General features: G+C 61.4%; 1 protein-coding gene across 12 annotated transcripts; it reads left to right on the forward strand.

Moving 5' to 3' along the window:
* Window positions 1-3641: 3641 nt before the first annotated feature.
* On the forward strand, window positions 3642-14832 carry LOC144366852 (uncharacterized). Of its 12 annotated transcripts, none has more exons than XM_078021709.1 (8): window positions 3642-8346; window positions 8535-10676; window positions 10769-10882; window positions 11303-11920; window positions 12031-12425; window positions 12557-12686; window positions 12778-12991; window positions 13093-14832. In XM_078021709.1, exons 1-2 carry the CDS (start codon window positions 8055-8057, stop codon window positions 9812-9814), a joined length of 1572 nt encoding a protein of 523 aa, XP_077877835.1. In that variant the 5' UTR covers window positions 3642-8054; the 3' UTR covers window positions 9815-10676; window positions 10769-10882; window positions 11303-11920; window positions 12031-12425; window positions 12557-12686; window positions 12778-12991; window positions 13093-14832. The 12 variants fall into 12 exon arrangements, with proteins under 12 accessions (XP_077877835.1, XP_077877836.1, XP_077877838.1 ...); XM_078021710.1 differs by having other exon boundaries at window positions 3642-5138; window positions 5238-5322; window positions 6131-8346; window positions 12031-12991; XM_078021712.1 differs by having other exon boundaries at window positions 3642-4927; window positions 5238-5322; window positions 6131-8346; window positions 12031-12991.
* Window positions 14833-16543: the final 1711 nt, after the last annotated feature.

Genomic DNA, 16543 nt, shown 5'->3' on the forward strand with positions numbered 1-16543 from the left:
AGAGACGGCTGGGAGGGGTCCACCCCCCCCCCCCGCTCCCCAGCAGGACCGCAGATCCCCAACAAGGGCCGAGCTTAAGGAGGACGGACTCATGTTGCTGAAGATTTGAGCTGCCTCCTAAATTTGTGATTTATTCGAGCATTATTGTCCCTGATGGGTGTCACAGAGGCTGACACTACACAGATTCCAGTGGCAATCAATTTAGTAGCAGCAGATGGAAGTCGGCACCAGCCAGGATTCACTGGGGGCGCGGCGCTGTGGACAGAGCGTTGGACTCCATCCGTCGGGCTGTTCAGCTCCAGCTGCTGGGGGACTTTAGTCAGGGACAGTGTGAGCCAGCTCCGCGGGTCCCTGCGGGAGGCCCGGGCACATGACAGCAGGCACACTGAGGACTTGAGGAACTGAATGATATGGTTAGACATGCCCGGGGCCCAGAGAGAAAGAGGCAGTGGAGCCTTGAAGGTGAGAAGAGATGAGTAACCCTGAGGCACACAGCCTGGGAGTGAGCACGGGCCCTCTGCAAGGGGTCGCAGTCCTGAGCAGGCTGGGATGGACGTGGGAAGCTCCACTTGCCACCAGGCAGCCAAACTCAGAACTCGGGGCAGCCTGCTGAGTAAGCACACCCTCTGGGCTGCTGCTCCAGAGTCTCCTTCAAGGGCTGCCCTTCCCTGTGCTAGGAAGTAGCTTTGCATTTGGATGCAATTAGCACCACCACCACCACCCCAAAAAAAAAAAAAAAAAAAAAAAACAACCAGAAAAGTAGATCGATTAGACTCCATCTGCTTCTCTCTCCTAAAAAGTCAAGGCTCCAAGTACAGCTCAGCTCCAACACAAAAGGAAATAACCAAGCCCAGACTTCGCCTTGGAGCTGAGAAGCCCCTCCCCCAGGTTAAAGGAGACTCTTCCAGGCAGAGCTTGCACTGTCTTCTGTGGCCTCCACGGGAGGTTCAGCCTCTACCTGTCCGAACCAGCCTCCAAGCTCGGTAGCAAGATGCCCAGTGCTCACCTGGAGAGCCAGGCAGCAAACCTGCAAGCAGAGGCCCAGGGCTTTCTGGAAAGGAAAAGTGCACCTCCAGATCGTGAGCAAGAAACCCTTGTTCCCAGCCCCTGTGCCTCCAGAGAGATGTGCAGCCACCAGACCCCCTGGCTCAGGCCTCTCACCCTGGCCAGGAGTCGGCACTAGCAAATATGACCGAGAGCTCTGCCATCAAGATCGCGGAGAGGTGACGGCTCATCCGTAGAGGCACATTTACAGAATATCTCCCGTGCTCACATCGATGGGGAAAAACTAAAGGTCATACTTCAAAATCACCAACAGAACTATTTCTGAAAGCAAAACCTCAGGAAGCTCTTAGGTGGGGATGCTGTAAAGGAATTGTTTTAGAGAATTTTGAATCAAAAGAGAGGTTTCTGTGCATAATATTTGTTCTCCTCTTCCCTTATCAAAATGTATTCATCTTTCAATCTAGTAACTTAGCAATAATAAAAAAAAAAAGCCTGAGCCTGTTCAAGTAAGTTGCCATCAGCAACCTAGTGGCAGGAGGCAGCTCCGGAAGCATTCAGGAGCTAAAGGCGACTGCCGGGCAGGGTGGAGAATTGTTTGGTCATTCACCAGGCCCATGGGGTCTGGCAGAGACCAGGGACAATCCAGAGCTGAAGCGCATACTGCAGGCTGGCAGGGCACCTGGATCCGGGTCATCTGGGCAAAGCTGTCCTTGCTCCCTTTTGCCGACACCCCAAGCCCAAACCTTATCTAGCCCAAGCACACCAATCAGTTGATCCAGGCCCAGCAACAACCAACACCCCACAGGATCAGCTTCATGATTAACCTCTTAAATCCCACAGCCACAATCAAGTCCCGTGGACAGGCAAAGGGATGCCAATGAGAACATTTGACAATTTTCATGAGATGTGTTAAACAGCATTTACCCCTGCGTGCCAAATCGACTCATAAATCAAGGGTAGCTAGAAAACCCTTGGCAGGCTAGTCCCCTTTCCATTTCTCAAAATCAGGACGCGCACTCGTCCTCCCTCCCTTTGCCCCACTCCCCCCAGCTTCACGCCAGGTGGGGGCGGCAGAGGCAGCCTGTTCTAGCAACTGCTGACCCCCTTCAGCCCCATCGCGGGAGCGCAGTGCATCCCAGTGGACAAACTCGAGAACCGCAAGCAGGTTTTCTCCGCCTCCACCTTAAGTCCTCTTGGCTCTGGGCTCCATCCCAGACCCCAAAGCACCAGCTCTGCAGGAGACCCTGGCTGGAGCGAGAGGGGTAGAAGGTAGCTCTAAAGGGGACAAGTGCGTTCTGGTTGGCCCTGGGGCCCCCAAAGCAGGGGCCGATGGAGTCAGAGTACCCGGGTGGGTGGGCAAAGTTTGCTGAGAAGGGTCCTTCTGAAAGCTCCCGCCACAGTGTCTGGGCTAGAACCCTGTTTGAGCGGGCCCTGGAGTCGGGGACACAGACCAGCACCCTGGCTCACCCACGCGGAGTGTGTGCATGTGAGTGGTTCGGAAGGCTGCCTGCTGTTGCTCCCCCAGAGCCCGGGGCTCTCCAGTCTCAGTTGCCCGCCAGCTGTGTGCGACAGTCCGCCCGGAGGTCACCCAAACACAGCTGGGTCGTCAGCTGGGATCCTAGGAGGCTCCGGTTCAGTCCCGGGCCCAGAGGAAGAGAGAAGGGCAGGTGGAGTGGCTGGTTCAGCTTTCCTCCCACTCCACCTGCAGCGCTCTCCCCGGGAGCCAGGAGCGCTGGCTTTCCCTAGAAGCCCAGATTTCTGCGCCCGCCGCCGCGCCCAGCAGCCCATGCCTCGCCCTGGGCTCCGGAGAGGAGGCGCGCTGGGGCGGCCGGCCAGGACACTGCGCTGCTGGCGCCGGCAACTGCGGGCGCGCCCGGCCAGCTCCGCTGCCCAGGTTGTTGGGGCGAACGCCGCTGCCCCGACCCCGGGACACAAGGGACCTAGGAAAACCGGCCGCTCCCTGCGGGGCCGCCGGGCTCTGGTCTCCAAGCGGCCGCCCTACCGCCCTGGTGAGCCCAGCTGGCCGCTTTCGGGAAGCGCGCGGGGGTGGGGGGGTCTCTTTATTTGCAACATTGAGGAAAGCGCCGCTTCAGCCCAGCCCGGCTCGCTTCAGTCGCGGTCCCGTGGCGCCGGTCTCCGGCTCTCGGTCCGCCGCCGCCCGCCGCCCGCCGGCCGCGGGGCGCACAGCGAGTCAGAGCGCGGCCGCGCGGGGCTCCATGCCGGCCGGCGCGCCGCCGCCATTGGGGCGCATGGCTCAAGCGGGCCGGCCCGCGGGGACGCACATCCTCTGGCCGGGGCGCAGGGCTGTGGCCCCCTCCAGGGGCGACACAGCGAAGGTGGCGGCGAGGCGGGGCGCGTTCCGGTGCTGTAGCTGCGAAGCGAGAGTCTGAAAAGGCGCGGCTTCGCCCTCCCGGGCGGCGGGGAAGAGGCCGGCGGCCCCGCCGCGAGCGGTACGAGTCTCGCGGTGCGCGGCTTTGCCTCCAGCCGGAGCCCGGCGCCGAAGAGTCGGCGTTGACCGCTGATTTGGACGACTGTCACTCCGGCTGACGAGAGTCCGCTCACTCGCCTCAGGGTCAGGGGGCTCGGTCCAGGGCTCCGCCGCCGACCGGCGCTGCTCAAGTTGCCCGGGAGCTCCGTCTGAGCGCTCGCTCTGCAGACGGCCGCGGCCCGGAGGCTGCCAAGAGGCGGGCAAGGGAGGCGCGCGGAGCGAGGGCCGCCGTGGAGCGCGGGGCGTGGGGACGCGCGGCGGCGGCGCCGCGCGGAGGAGGCGCGCGGGGATCCCGGGGCCCCGCCGCCCGCGCCCACCGCGCCCTCCGCAGAGCCGCCAGCGCCGCTCGGCCGCCTCCCTCGCGCGTCTGCCTCTCCGCGTGCTCGCCCCCGCCTCCTCGAGCGGGTCCCAACTCCGCCCGCCCGGCCGGGCTCACGTCACCCGCCTTCCCCGCCCCTCGAACGGGAGCCCGAGCCCCTGGCCGGCCCTGGCTCTAGTTCACCACCACGCCTCGCTGTAGCGCTGCTCGCCGTGGGGGTCTGTGCCCAGCCTGGGCGACTCTGCCGGGGGGCCTGGGTCTCCCCCTTTCCCATCCCCGGCCTTGTCCCGGTCCCCACCTTGGAAAGGCTCGAGAGAGGCCGCAGGCTCCGATTGGACCGCCTGGCGCCGCCGGATGGTGTTGCCACGGTAACCGGATGGCATGCGAAGCAGTTAGAGGTTCCGACCCGGTTACGAGTACGCCCAGTGGACTCAGAGCGCTGATTTGGGGAGGGGGCGTCCTCGAGGGAGGACTGACGCGTGGAGCGGGGAGCGGGGGCTGTGCGAAAAGTTTCCTCCCGCGGGAGCTGACCGAGCGAGCGCTGCGCAGAAGGCTGCTGAGGAGGCTGGGTTGGGTCCTGCTAGCGATTCGTTCTAGGGCTGCCTGTGCCGCCGACTCGCTGAGTTCCTGGTTGGAGCTTTAATGTTTCTGACCCGATTATCCAACAGTCCCTGGGCAGCCCTCCTGGCTCTCCAGCAGCTGCTGCCTGGCCAGGCCCCAACTCTGGAGCCACCAAGAGTTCCAGGGAACCTGGGCCTCCTTGACTCTCCACCAGTTCCTTCCCCACCCCAGGGCTTCCTTGGTGTCTACCCCAGGGAGCTGTATCTGCAAGAGTGTGAGTAGAGGCTGACAGCTTCTGAGGGTCCCTTCTGTCAGAGATAACCGTCCATGGAAGGCCGGATCTGCCAGCTCCTCGAACTGTTTGGACAGAGCCTACTTCCAACTCTCCATGTTGCTGGGGGAAATACAAAATCAGGAGTCTCAGAAATCAAGGCTGAGCACCGAAACATGCAGTAGAGGAGAAGCCAGACCAGGACCACAAGGAGAGTCTAGCTAGGGCCTCCCCCTGCGCTCCCGCACCCTGGAGGGATCAGTCAGCACAGCCTGCTTTGCAGGTGAGGCCTCCCTGGGAGGGGCAGCCAGTGGGCAGGCAGAGCCAGGCCAGCTGGGCTGGGACTTGCCATATCCCAGGAGGCCTCTCACCCAGAGGCTTCCAGCCTGCATCCAGCCGGAAGGAGGGACCCACCTGCTGCCCTACCAAGATTTCTAGGAAGTGGCGGGTGACATTGAAGCATGCTGGGAGGAGCCTGGACATGGGTAGACCAGGTGCACATTTACTGACTGGAGTCCTGGGTCCATTATCTTCACCTCCCAGACCCTCAGTCTCCCCGTCTGTAAGATGGTTTCCTATTTCCTTCGACATAGGGATTTTTGCAAGGACTGAAGGAGTTGACCTCCCACACAGTGTGACTGTTGTGGTCTGTGTGCCAGTCACCCCAGACAGACAGCGGTGAGTCAGCACTTTGTGTGCCCAGATCTCCCGGGTCTTCTTCCCCCAGAACCCTCATCTGAAGGGATTCTATTAAGCAGCCAGGGAGACAAGGAAGTCCTGCCAAGAACAAGCTGGACCCAGGGGCACCAGCAGAGGCTCAGTGCCCGCACTGCTGCCACCTAGCGGTGGCAGAAGCCGGGTGCTGCACTGACAGGCCTTTTCTGCAGCTGGAATATGGTCCTGGAAGAGCGGGGCTTGACAGTCTGGGGCCAGCTGGGCTGGGGGAGGGCAGGCTTGACTGGGTCTGTGCTGGGGACCCCGTCCACAGCCTCATGGAAGCTGCTAGCCTGTTTCAGAACATTTTAAGTGCACAGATTACAACACACAAGATCATAGACACTGACATCAAAATGAATTATCAAAAGATCAGCCTAGCGGGCGGGGTGCAGCTCAGGGGTGGTGTGTGTGCACAGCATGCGAGAGAGGCCCTGGGTTCCATCCCCAGCAGGGCCCAGGAAGATTAAGGGCACACACTTGCGGAGGGCAGTGAGCTTTCCTCTTTATTAATGCATTAAATAAGCAATTGGCAGATCCCAAAATACCACAGTTTTGATGCCAAGATGAGTGGAGATACCTGCAGGTCCTGTAGTATCTTGTGGAGATGGCCGTGGTTTCGAGGTCAGACTGTCACGAGTACTGTCCCGCCACTGTCATCTGTCACTCACACTTAGGGAAGGACATGATCGAGTTCTCTGAGGTTAGCAAAAATAAAGATGCTGTTATCCCCCAAACAAGCTTAAACAGGCCCCTTGAATTCCACGCCCAGGTCCTGGGGGTCCCCGGAATAAGGAGATAACAGATGAAGTGTTTTTCTGGGACCAACAACAGGGACAAGTGGCAGCAGGAGTCACCACGGGATGGCTGGACCGCACCGTGGCTGGCGGCTCCTCCACTGCTGGGCAGGTGGGGAGGACTGGCTGGACCTTCCCGAGGCGGCTCTCGGCCAGCTGTCCTCGAGGCAGTGCCCACCGACTCGATGACCACATGGCCATTTGTTTTACATATTGTGAAATGAAAAACACAACCTGGGGAGATGTGTCCCCCATGCACACACACACACGCATGCTCCCTCTCGACGCACATGCACACCACATGCCTTCACACGCACGCATGCACCCTTGATCACACCCACCCGCTTCCGCGGGCACAAAGGCCAGCTGCTCAGAGGACCCGGCATGCCGGGCAGCCTGCAGCTCCGCTGGCCCGTCTGGCTGGCCGTGCCCACCTGGGAGACATCACGCCAGGCCCACCGTCCACCGTGGCAGGGTGGGCCGGTCGCCTCATCTCTGGCCTTCCTATTTTCTCGACAAAGGAGCTGGCCGGCCCCGCGGGAGGCCCTCCCCGAGGCTCTCCGAGGCCATTTACCGAATGGCCTTCACAGACTCGACTATTTTTAAAACCCATCCAAAGCCAAATTGAGCTGCCATTGTTCATTTTTCTCCCAAGGAGGTAAATGTGGCTTAAGCATGATGTTTGATTAAGTAGCAGAGTTTGGGGTTTTAAATGGGAGGGAATTGCTGATTAAAATTATTACGAGTTTCTTTACAGCCTCCGCGCTGACATCTCCCCGGCCTCTCCTGCTTGCTTTCCCTCCCGGGGAGGCTGCTGCTGGGGGCTTGGGGGCCTGCTCTTGGCTGGGTCACAGGTGAGAGCCAGGAGCTGAGAGAGCCCCCGCAGAAAGCAGCCGACCAGGACAACCACCCCACAGCCCAGGGCCACCCGAGGGGCCCACTCCAGGCCCTGCGACCTGCCGGAGTCCACCTGGGGGAGAGGGAGGCCCAGGGGCCGCTGCTGGCTCTCGGTGGCAGTGGACTCCCACGCAGCAGGTAGGAGGGCTGCCCGAGGACTCCGTCTGGCCCTGGCCGCAGGTAGGTTCTCCTTTCCAGGCTTTCCCAGGTCTGGGTTGAGGGGCGAAGAGGAGGAGGACCCATCCGCCTGGCGAAGTTGGGGGCACAATTTGAAAGTGGTTCTCTGGCCCCAGGTGGCCTGCTGGAGAGGTGCTGGGCAGGAAGCTGGAGGGAGAGGGGACGTCCCAGCAGAGGCCGGGCAGAGGAAGACAGGGAAGCCTAGTTGGAGGCTGAGGAATCCCAAGGAGGGGCCACAGGGACTTTCTCATACCTGTGACAAGGACCCAGATCTAGGGCTCCTGCTGGAGTTACGGGTCTGTCCACTTCACAGTCTTCCAGGACTTCAACTTTCCTGTGCTACAGCAGGGGGGCGGGGCCTTGGCCGTGGACAGCAGCAGGGGACAACAGCAGTGGTAGAAGGCTCCAAGAGGGACTAGGATATGTGACCAGGCAGGAAGGCCGAGGGGGGAAGGGCCCCCTGGAGCTGGGGACAGCAGGGAGGTGGACTGCACACCGTTCTCGGTTGGGCTCTGGGCAGAATATTAGGCTATAAGTGGCGGTGAGCATCCATGGCCTTCATTCCACTGTGACGTCCACTGGGAGTGGAGGGGGGCATAGGCACTCTGGCACTGACCCAGATGAGGGCCTGGAGGAAAGACCCCTAAGAGGACCCCTGGGAACAGGCGTGACCTGTCAGAGGAGGGCGGAGAGGAGGCCAAGGGGCCGTGGCTGGCTCTCAGCAGAGGGTGAGGGAGGCCCACAGGGTCCGGAGACCCTCGGCTGCAGGCAGAAAAGGCAGAGTGTGCCCAGAGTCTACACTATCGATCTCTCCTGGATCAGCTCATGAACCACACAGGTCAGCAAGGACCGCATTATGTTGTATCAACAAACACGCCCAGAGCCGGGCGGCGTCGCTCAGCCAGGCCCGTGGCGTGGGCATGGAAACAGCCATCGACAGCCCATCGGCCTTGCCCTTGGTGTCTTCGTCTGAGCCAGACCTGGAGGAGCTTCCTCGCTGAACACTGGGTCACTCACACAGCCAAGGACAGGCGTCAGGAGATGGCCCTGCTGGGAGGGGTGTGCCACTGCTGCACATCTCGGTGGCCAAAGCAAGTCACTTGGCCAACCAGTGCTGGTGGGTGAGGAAGGAAACCTTGCCCCAGGTGGGACAGGCAGCTCTGGGGACAGCCGTGCTGGCTTCATGCTCCCCAACGCCAGCAACTCGCAGCAGAATCTCTGTCTTCTCCCGGAGCCGCTCAGCATGGGATCTGTGGGAGGGAGGTTCTCCTCAGGGGCTAAGCTGAGACCTTCTTCTGCCTGCAGCCCCGACAGAGACCCTGAGAACCCAAAGCTGGGGGATTCCAGAGCAGAGCTCACCTCTGCCCAGGTGCCTGCCTGCCATGCAGGAGAGCAGAGACAGACGGTCAGGGCAGTGGGCGTGGGGTGAGTGGTCCACCTCTAGCTCCGAGATGGCCAGCACTGTGCTTCTATCTAGGGAGGAAGCTGAGACCAGTCAGGAAAAGACCATCACCATCCTCATCTCCACCACCATTGTCCTGTCTCCTCCATCATCACCACCACCATCACCTCCATCACCACCATCACCACCACCATCATCCTCACCTCCATTAATACTCTCACCTCCATCACCACCACTATCAATTATCCTCACCCCCAATCTCCATCACCATCACTATTCTCACCTTCATCACCACCTCCATCACTACCACCATCCATCATTAATATCATCACCATCATCACCACCACCATCACCTCCATTACCCTCATGCCCATCACCATTATCGTCCTCATCTCCATCACTACCAGTGTCCATCACCACCACCAACATCCCCATTACCCTCACTTCCATCAACACTACCATCCTCACCTCTATCATGTCCATCACTACCACCACATCCTCACCTCCATCAGCTCCATTATCACCATCACCACTACCCTTACCTCCATCACCACCACCATCACCCTCACCTCCATTATCACTTTCACCTTCATCACCAGCACTATCAATTATCCTCACCACCCTCATCTCCGTTACCATCACCATCCTCACCTCCATCACCACTTTCATCACTACCACTATCCATCACTATCACCACCACCACTATCACCACCACTATCACCCCCATTACTCTCACCTCCACCAACACCACCATCCTCACCTCTATCACCTCCATCACTACCACTACATCCTCACCTCCATCACTACCACCACATCCTCACCTCCGTCACCACCACCACATTCTCACCTCCATCAATACCACCACATCCTCACCTCCATCACTACCACCACATCCTCACCTCCATCACTACCACCACATCCTCACTTCCATCACCACCACCATCACCACATCCTCACCTCCGTCACCACCCCCATCATCCTTACCCACATCATCATTATCATCACCATCATCATTTTCTCACCTTCCACTGGAGCCCAGACCATGTGGAGAGGACTGTTGTCCACGCACCAGCAAGCAGCTGCCCCTCCACAGCCCCTTCTGGGCCGGCAATTCTCAAACCCCATCTTCCCAAGCAGGGGCACTGGTGGCATCCGGGCTGTTTGCTGCCAATCTAGAGAATAATGGAGTGGAAAAGCCACTTCCTCTAACGATGCCTTGTCTGCGCCTCTATCCTCAGGCTGGAAGAGGCTTCAGGAACATGCTGAGGAGGAGGGGGATATGTCACTTACTGAGCAGCCTGATGCGGGACAGACATCTCCCAGTGCCTGGTGAGGTCTGCGGTTCGGCCCAGTCCCTGAGTCAGTCTTCGGGGCGAGGTGTGCCTGTGTGGTCTTGCTCAGCCTCCGCAAGGCCAGAGGGCTTTGCAGTGACATCCCCGCTGGGTCTAATGTTCCAAATGTTTGTCACCAATACAGCGGGCTCTGGAGCGGAGGGTGGCCATGCCCACAGGGCCAGCAACAGTCGCTTTTCCTGGACTGAGAGCCATCCCAGGGGTCAGAGTGGAACCGTGTGTTGGGGTGGGTGGAGCTAGGCGGGGCCTGGCTGTCTGCCAACTGAGGGACCGCCTGCTGATGTGCAAGAGGGCTGTCCAGGTCTCTTGGCGGGAAAGAGACTGTGGTGGGGTCAGCTGTGGCCTGGCTGGGGTCATGGCCTCTTTAGGTGCACTGTGGAGGACACCCCAGGGACAAGCACCTCCCACCCCACTCACACCCTGCTCCCTGAGTCTGTCACAGAGCGGGACCCTGATGGCAGTGTGTGCCCAGGGCAGGGCCAGCCACTCTGCCAGCTGCTGGGTGGGGGCTCCCCGGTGCTCTGTTCAGCTGGCCCAGGTTCACCTTGGACGTGGGCTCATTCACCCCTCCTGGCACACACTGCCACCGCAGTGCGACACCTCCTCCTTGCCAACAAGATTGGTAGGGACACCGCGTGGTAAATGGGACCCATGGAAGGCTCTGCTTTTCAGGAGCAGCTATGGCCAATGGTGGTAAGCTGAAGTGGCTTGGAGGGACATCTGGCAAACTCTGAAGGAGGGGCTGAACCTCTGGTTCACACTTTTACCTTCTTTACCTTCCCAAGCCCTACCTGGGATGCAGAGGGGAGGCAGGAGATGGAGCAACGAGACCATCACCATGAGGTGGCAGGTCTGCGAGGGAAGTGGTGTGTCGAGAGCCTGAGCTGCAGGACAGGAAGGTCAGGGCCCTGTGACATCGTGGGTTGGGATCAAAAGTCTGAACGGGGAGATGCCCCTCAGTGCTGTGCTGTCCCCGAGGTCCCTGTGGTCCCCTGCCTGCCTCTCCGAGCCCCACGCCCACTCCTGGCAGTTTCCGCATCGGGCAGGAATTCCAGGTCCCCCCCCACCCCCCCACCCTCATCTTCAGGGAAACTTCACTGAAGGAGGAGGTCAATGCTGAGTCCCGCGGGACTGTGGCACCTGGCCTGGGGGCACCTGAGGAGGCCCTGGAGAGGGCAGGGAGCCCCCAGGTCTGAGCAGATTGTAGAAACTCACTCAGGCCAGAGCTCCCGAAGGAGTGGCGGGTCCCCTTATTCAGGGGACATGAAGCAAGGAGAGCGATTGGGACACTCCCCTCTGCCTCCCCTCCCCTCCCCCAGGGCAGCCCAGCTGAAGGACAGGAGAGGTCAGCACAGGGGTTTGTCCCCAGCAAAAGCAGCTCACAGCATCGGGAGAGTTGGTGCCACTTGCGTGTTGGGGGTGGGGAACGAAGTGAGTCCCCCGTCCTGTCCCACTGCTTACCAGCTGCCATCTCAGAGGGTCACCTCACGGGCCACGATTCCCTCCGGGAAGCGGGAGGAAATCACTGCTGCCCCTCGTCGCCCCCGGGAAGGGTCCAGGACACTCTGGGTCGCCTGACCCAGGGAAGCCCGAGTCCCCGCCTAGAACCCGCCACGTCTCTGCAGACTTGAGATCCTCTCCAGGTGACTCCGATGCCTCACGCACGGTCCAGGTCTCCTAAGGAGCTGGCAGCCATGCTGTCAGGAAAGGCCTCGGCACGTGCTCAGTCCACAGCTGGGCGAGTCTGAGAGGGACCGGCCTTGGTGGGGAAGGCCCCCGTCAAGGAACTGTGGCCCTCTCCTGTCACCATGGCTGACAGGCAGCACCCAGGGACACACCCAGATGGGACAGTGCTTGGCATCCTGTGCCTGGACGCCAGGTCTGACCGCTGCTGGAGCAGGCCAGGGTCACGCAGCTTCAGCCACACAGTGCCTCAGGTGATGGCCCGTCTGGGACGGACCCCGGGGGAGGCTCCGGTCACCCTGGACATGCTGCCTGGGGCTGCTGCCTCCCTTGACTTCTCAGAACATCCCTCCATGGCCCGTAGGTCTGCAGTGACCCTGTGTTTTGGAGGTGGTCCGTGTTGGGAGCTTGGTCCTGGGGTGGCTCTGTGGCCCCTGGAACCCAAGAAGCAGAGTCTGGTGAGAGGTTACCGGGGAGGCCGGCTTGGAGGGGTCAGGAGCTCTGGCGGGCCCCCCGTTCTCTGGCTTCCTGTCTCACCCTGTGCTGTCCCCACACACAAGTTCCATCCATGACACTGTCCACTGCAGATGGATGGGGTCAAGGTGGCCCTCGCTGGAGCTGGCCCCCTGCTGTTTGGACGTTTGGCCTCTGAACCTGGAGCAGCGTAAACCTCTCTTCCCCACAATACCGGGCCTCGGGCGTGGCACGTGGAGATGCAGAACAGACGGACACGGGCCACCTTGGCTCTCTGAGGCCACTGTAACTCAATCCCCTGGGGCGGCTCGGCCAGCAGCTGCTTATCTTCTCCCAGACCTGGGGGCCCAGGAGCAGGCCTGGCAGGTGGGCTCCTCCGCAGCCCTGACCTTGGCATCCAAATGGTCTCTTCTCAGGGGTCCTCGGTGGTCTGGCCTCTGCAGGGGACCCCAGTGTGTCCTCCTCTGGTGACGAGGCCACGCCCTGCCCATGAGGGCCCTGCCCTTCCTTCAGCCTGGGTCATCTCCTCAGGGACCCTGTCTCCAGGTGCAGTCCACAGCCCAGGGCTTCACAGACGGAAGTCAGGGAGCGTGAGTATGGTCCAGAGCCCTGACCCGTCCACCACGCTCTCCTGCAGCGAAGCCTCAGCACCACAGAGATTCCAGCCACAGGGGTCTGAAGCCGAGTGAGAGCCACAGGAGACTTGCACTCCTGTTGACCAGAGCCAGGAGGTGGGTGGCCGGGTGGGCCGCACGTGGTCCCTGCCTGTGGTGGAGTGTTATCCGACCCAGGCTGCGGCGTGGATAGACTTGAAGACTTACTGAGCGACCGAAACCAGACAGAAGCTGCAGGTGATGACATGGTCGAGGCCACCTGATCCCAGGGGGTTGGCAGGGATGGGGGAGGTGGCTGGGGGACAGCGGGGGTTAGTAGGTACAGCTTCTCTTGGCAGTGATTTCCATGGTTGGCTTTGGTGCCGGCCACACCTAACTGTGGATGGAAAGTCTGCTCCATGTGTTGAATGGCGTGTCTAACGGGGAATCTCAGAGAGTGGGTCAGACTCCATGAGGCTGCAGGGAATCACGCAGGTGTGGAGACCCCCACGCCTCTGGAGACGAGCCCGGATTCCAGCAGCACCGCTCCACTGTGGCCGACCTGGAGGAGGGCCACGCGGTCCTGTGATGCAGAGCCAGGCGGGGCACGGCCATCGTCCCAAAGCCACCACGCCACTCAGCCGCTCCCAGCTACGTGCACGAGGGAGGCCGAGTGTTCTCCACGTCCTTCCACCCAGATGACACATGGCAGAAGGTTGAAGGAAACAGCATAGAGGAACCCAGAGCCCCGCATGGCCTCTTTCCAATTTGGAAATGTTATTTTCAATAAAAACTGTCATTTGAGAACATGGATAAAAAACAGAAGAACAAGGAACAAGCGGAGCCTCCCAGGCTGGGCACGGGCTGGGGTGAAGCGGGCAGGCCTCGGGTCCTGGGCCAGCTGCAAAAGGCGGGCGAGCACTTGTGACGGTGACGGCGATGGTGTTAGCACAAGCTGATCCCATCAAACTAGCCACTGTATGGGGCCACCAACCCCCCGGCACCCGGTGAAGCAGGAATATCACCATCCTGGGATCCAGAGTCGGCCACTGCTGTCCAGACTCTGCCCTTGAGAGGCCCCGGGCAGGAGGCACAGCCTCTTGCCTCCACGGCTCTGGCCTGTGTCCTCCTCGGGGGCAGGTCCTGGGCAGGATGTGGAGCTGGTGCCAAGGCTTCACGGTGACTGTGGAGGGGACATCCGCCCCGTTCTCATGCTTCCCGGTGGGCGCCCAGAGCTGAGGCGCAGGTCTCGGGGACTGGTTAGGGATGCGAATGCCCCTCCCGGGGACACCTGGAGCACCTCTGAGGGTGGCCAGAGGCGCGGCAGGGCCCAGCCAGTGGGGTCGGATCTGGACGCCTCCTCTTCTGACCCAGTTCGGGCAGGACGCATCCCCGTGGAGTGGGAGTTACAGCCCCCACAGCGGCCTCCATGCCCTGCTGCGCAGGAGGAGGCCAGGGTTGCCCCGTGGGGGCCTCTGAACCCTGTATGGCCACGGGGTGGGGCCCCGAGGGACTGAGGGTCCCCAGCACTGGGAGCGCACCATGCTGGGGAGGCTGTGACCAGGGGTTCACCTGCCAACACCTGAACACTGAGGGCTGAAGCTCATCGCAGTCACAGCTGACCCAGTGCTGGGGACCGAGGGGAGGACAGGGTGACCAATCAGCAAAGCTGGAAAGACAGTGATCCCCGGAGGAGAGTGTGAAGTGGGACCCCGCCTCGCACCGCTGGCAGCTGCGGAGCGCCCTCAGACCGCAGGCCCTGCCGGGGGGGACAGGTCCTGAACTAACCACACTGGGCACTGACAGAAGAGGAAAGCCGATATGTCGGCCGCAGTAAGATTGATGTCAGAGTCCCTTCCAGAGAGGGAAGACAGGCCACAGCTCGGGAGGTGGCCCCAACACAGAATGGAGGAGCAGCGGCCCCGAGGGCCAGGAGACCCCCAAGGAGCAGCCCACCGAAGCTCAGGAGCAGGCACTGCACGGGGGACCCCAGGCCCGCATGTAATCAGGTGGAGTGGAGCACAGCCGGATCGCAGGCACCGAGACAGACGGCCTGCAGCACGAGATTCCTTACCTAATAAAAGCTGCACAGGAAACAAGATCCTGCGTGTGCTTGGGCATCCCAGGGACACCAGGCCACCACTTTTAAGGAAGGAGAGAGAAGCACAGAATCCCGGGAAGTGTGGAGGGGCCTGCAAGTGGCCGCTCTGGGCGTGGAGTGCCCGGACTCCTGGGAGGGCCCCGTGCCTCACAGCAGCAGTGACGGCAGTTACGAAGAGGGACAGGCATGGGTGGTAGGTCCCCCAACCAGAGGAAAGGTTAATGACACTGAGCAACCAAGGTTGGCAGAAGGAGGAACTCTGAAGGAGGGGTGCGGGGCTGCAGGGCGCACGGGGCTGCCGGGTCGCGGTCCCCTCATCTGCATTCCGTCCGCGCCCTGAGCCGAGGCAGCACCGTGTAGAGAGCCCCCGGCTGCAGGTAAAGGTCACGCTGTCCTCCCATGTAGAGACTCCGTGTGAGGGTTTTCTGAAGCTCAGGAACCCCGGTGTGCTGCAGTGCACCCCTCGCTAACCAGAGCCCAAGCCAGGCCCTCCGGCAGCCGAGGCCTGCTCAGGAAGGGGCTTCCCCAGGGCAAGGAGGCCAGCAGACAGCTGCCCACGCTGCCATGGCACCCGGTCAGGGATTCGCAGAGCTTCCTGCAGGCCCGTCTTTTCCCCTTTGTTCAGCACCCAGACTCCTGGGAAACCCCAGGTCATTCTCTCAGGGCCCCTGGGACACTGCCACCCTGAGCCTGCCCCAGACGGGAAGGGGCGGAGGCGGGGGATTGAGGGTCCCTCCGCGGCGGCTCTCCCTGGTGAGCGCACAGGAGGACTGAGAGCACAGCCCATCCCACCCGCTCCTCCCGGCCTTTCCTTGCTCTGGGTTCCCCCTTATTTCCCGCAGCTCGGCCAGGACGGTCCTCTGAGGTGGGCATCTGGCGATCCCCTCCCGGCCAGCCTGCCCAGCAGCTTCCCACGCGCCCAGCGAGAAGTGGAAGCTGACCTTCAGCAGCGGGAGGAGGACGCAGCCTGGGGCTGGGCCTGGTGGCGGGAGCTCACGGCTCTTTCCACACTTACCACTTGCCCTCCAAGGAGGGGCTCCCGCAGTGGGGCAGACAGGGTGACCGCCTCCCAAGAAGAGCAGCGTGGAATGGACACGCGGCCCAGCCCCAAGATGGTCCTGGGCGTCCTGGGTCCCAGGGCCACTGCTGCTGGGACCCTGCAGAGCTCCGGCCAGGCCTCACCCGGTGGGAGGTGAGAGGCAGGAGAAGGCTCCTCCGCACCAGGCCCCAGGTCCCCCGAGGTCACGGTCACTGCCGTCATTCTTGCCTTCAGCGCCCTCGTGAGCAGCGGCCCTGCCCCCCAGGGTTTCAAGAGGGCTTCTCCGGGGGGGACACACTGCTCCCTGGGACCAAGGCGCCACCTTTGAAATGGAGCTCGCAGACTCCGCGTGGAAGAGACTGCGTTCTGCCCAGTGGTTAATGGGCCCTGGACTCCCTGGAGAAGGGATGTGTCATTAAGTGGGGGCCAGACCCTGAGGCCAGAGCCTCAGCAGGAGGGGGACCGTGGGTGTCCACACTTCTGAGATCCTGGGGCCACTCTGCCCCCCTCATGCCCGCCCTCTGCACAGGGCAGCAGGATCAGTCGAAAGTCCCAGGCAAAGTGGCTCTGCTGAAACAAGCTTTGCCAGACTGCTGGGCCCAGACCTTGCTTGCTCCTGAGATTGCAGCTGTGTGTCCTTGGGCAAATTACTTAACCTTTCTGAGCCTCA

Source organism: Ictidomys tridecemlineatus, chromosome 9 (genome assembly GCF_052094955.1).
Source record: "Ictidomys tridecemlineatus isolate mIctTri1 chromosome 9, mIctTri1.hap1, whole genome shotgun sequence".
In the NCBI taxonomy this organism is placed as follows: Eukaryota; Metazoa; Chordata; class Mammalia; order Rodentia; family Sciuridae; genus Ictidomys; species Ictidomys tridecemlineatus.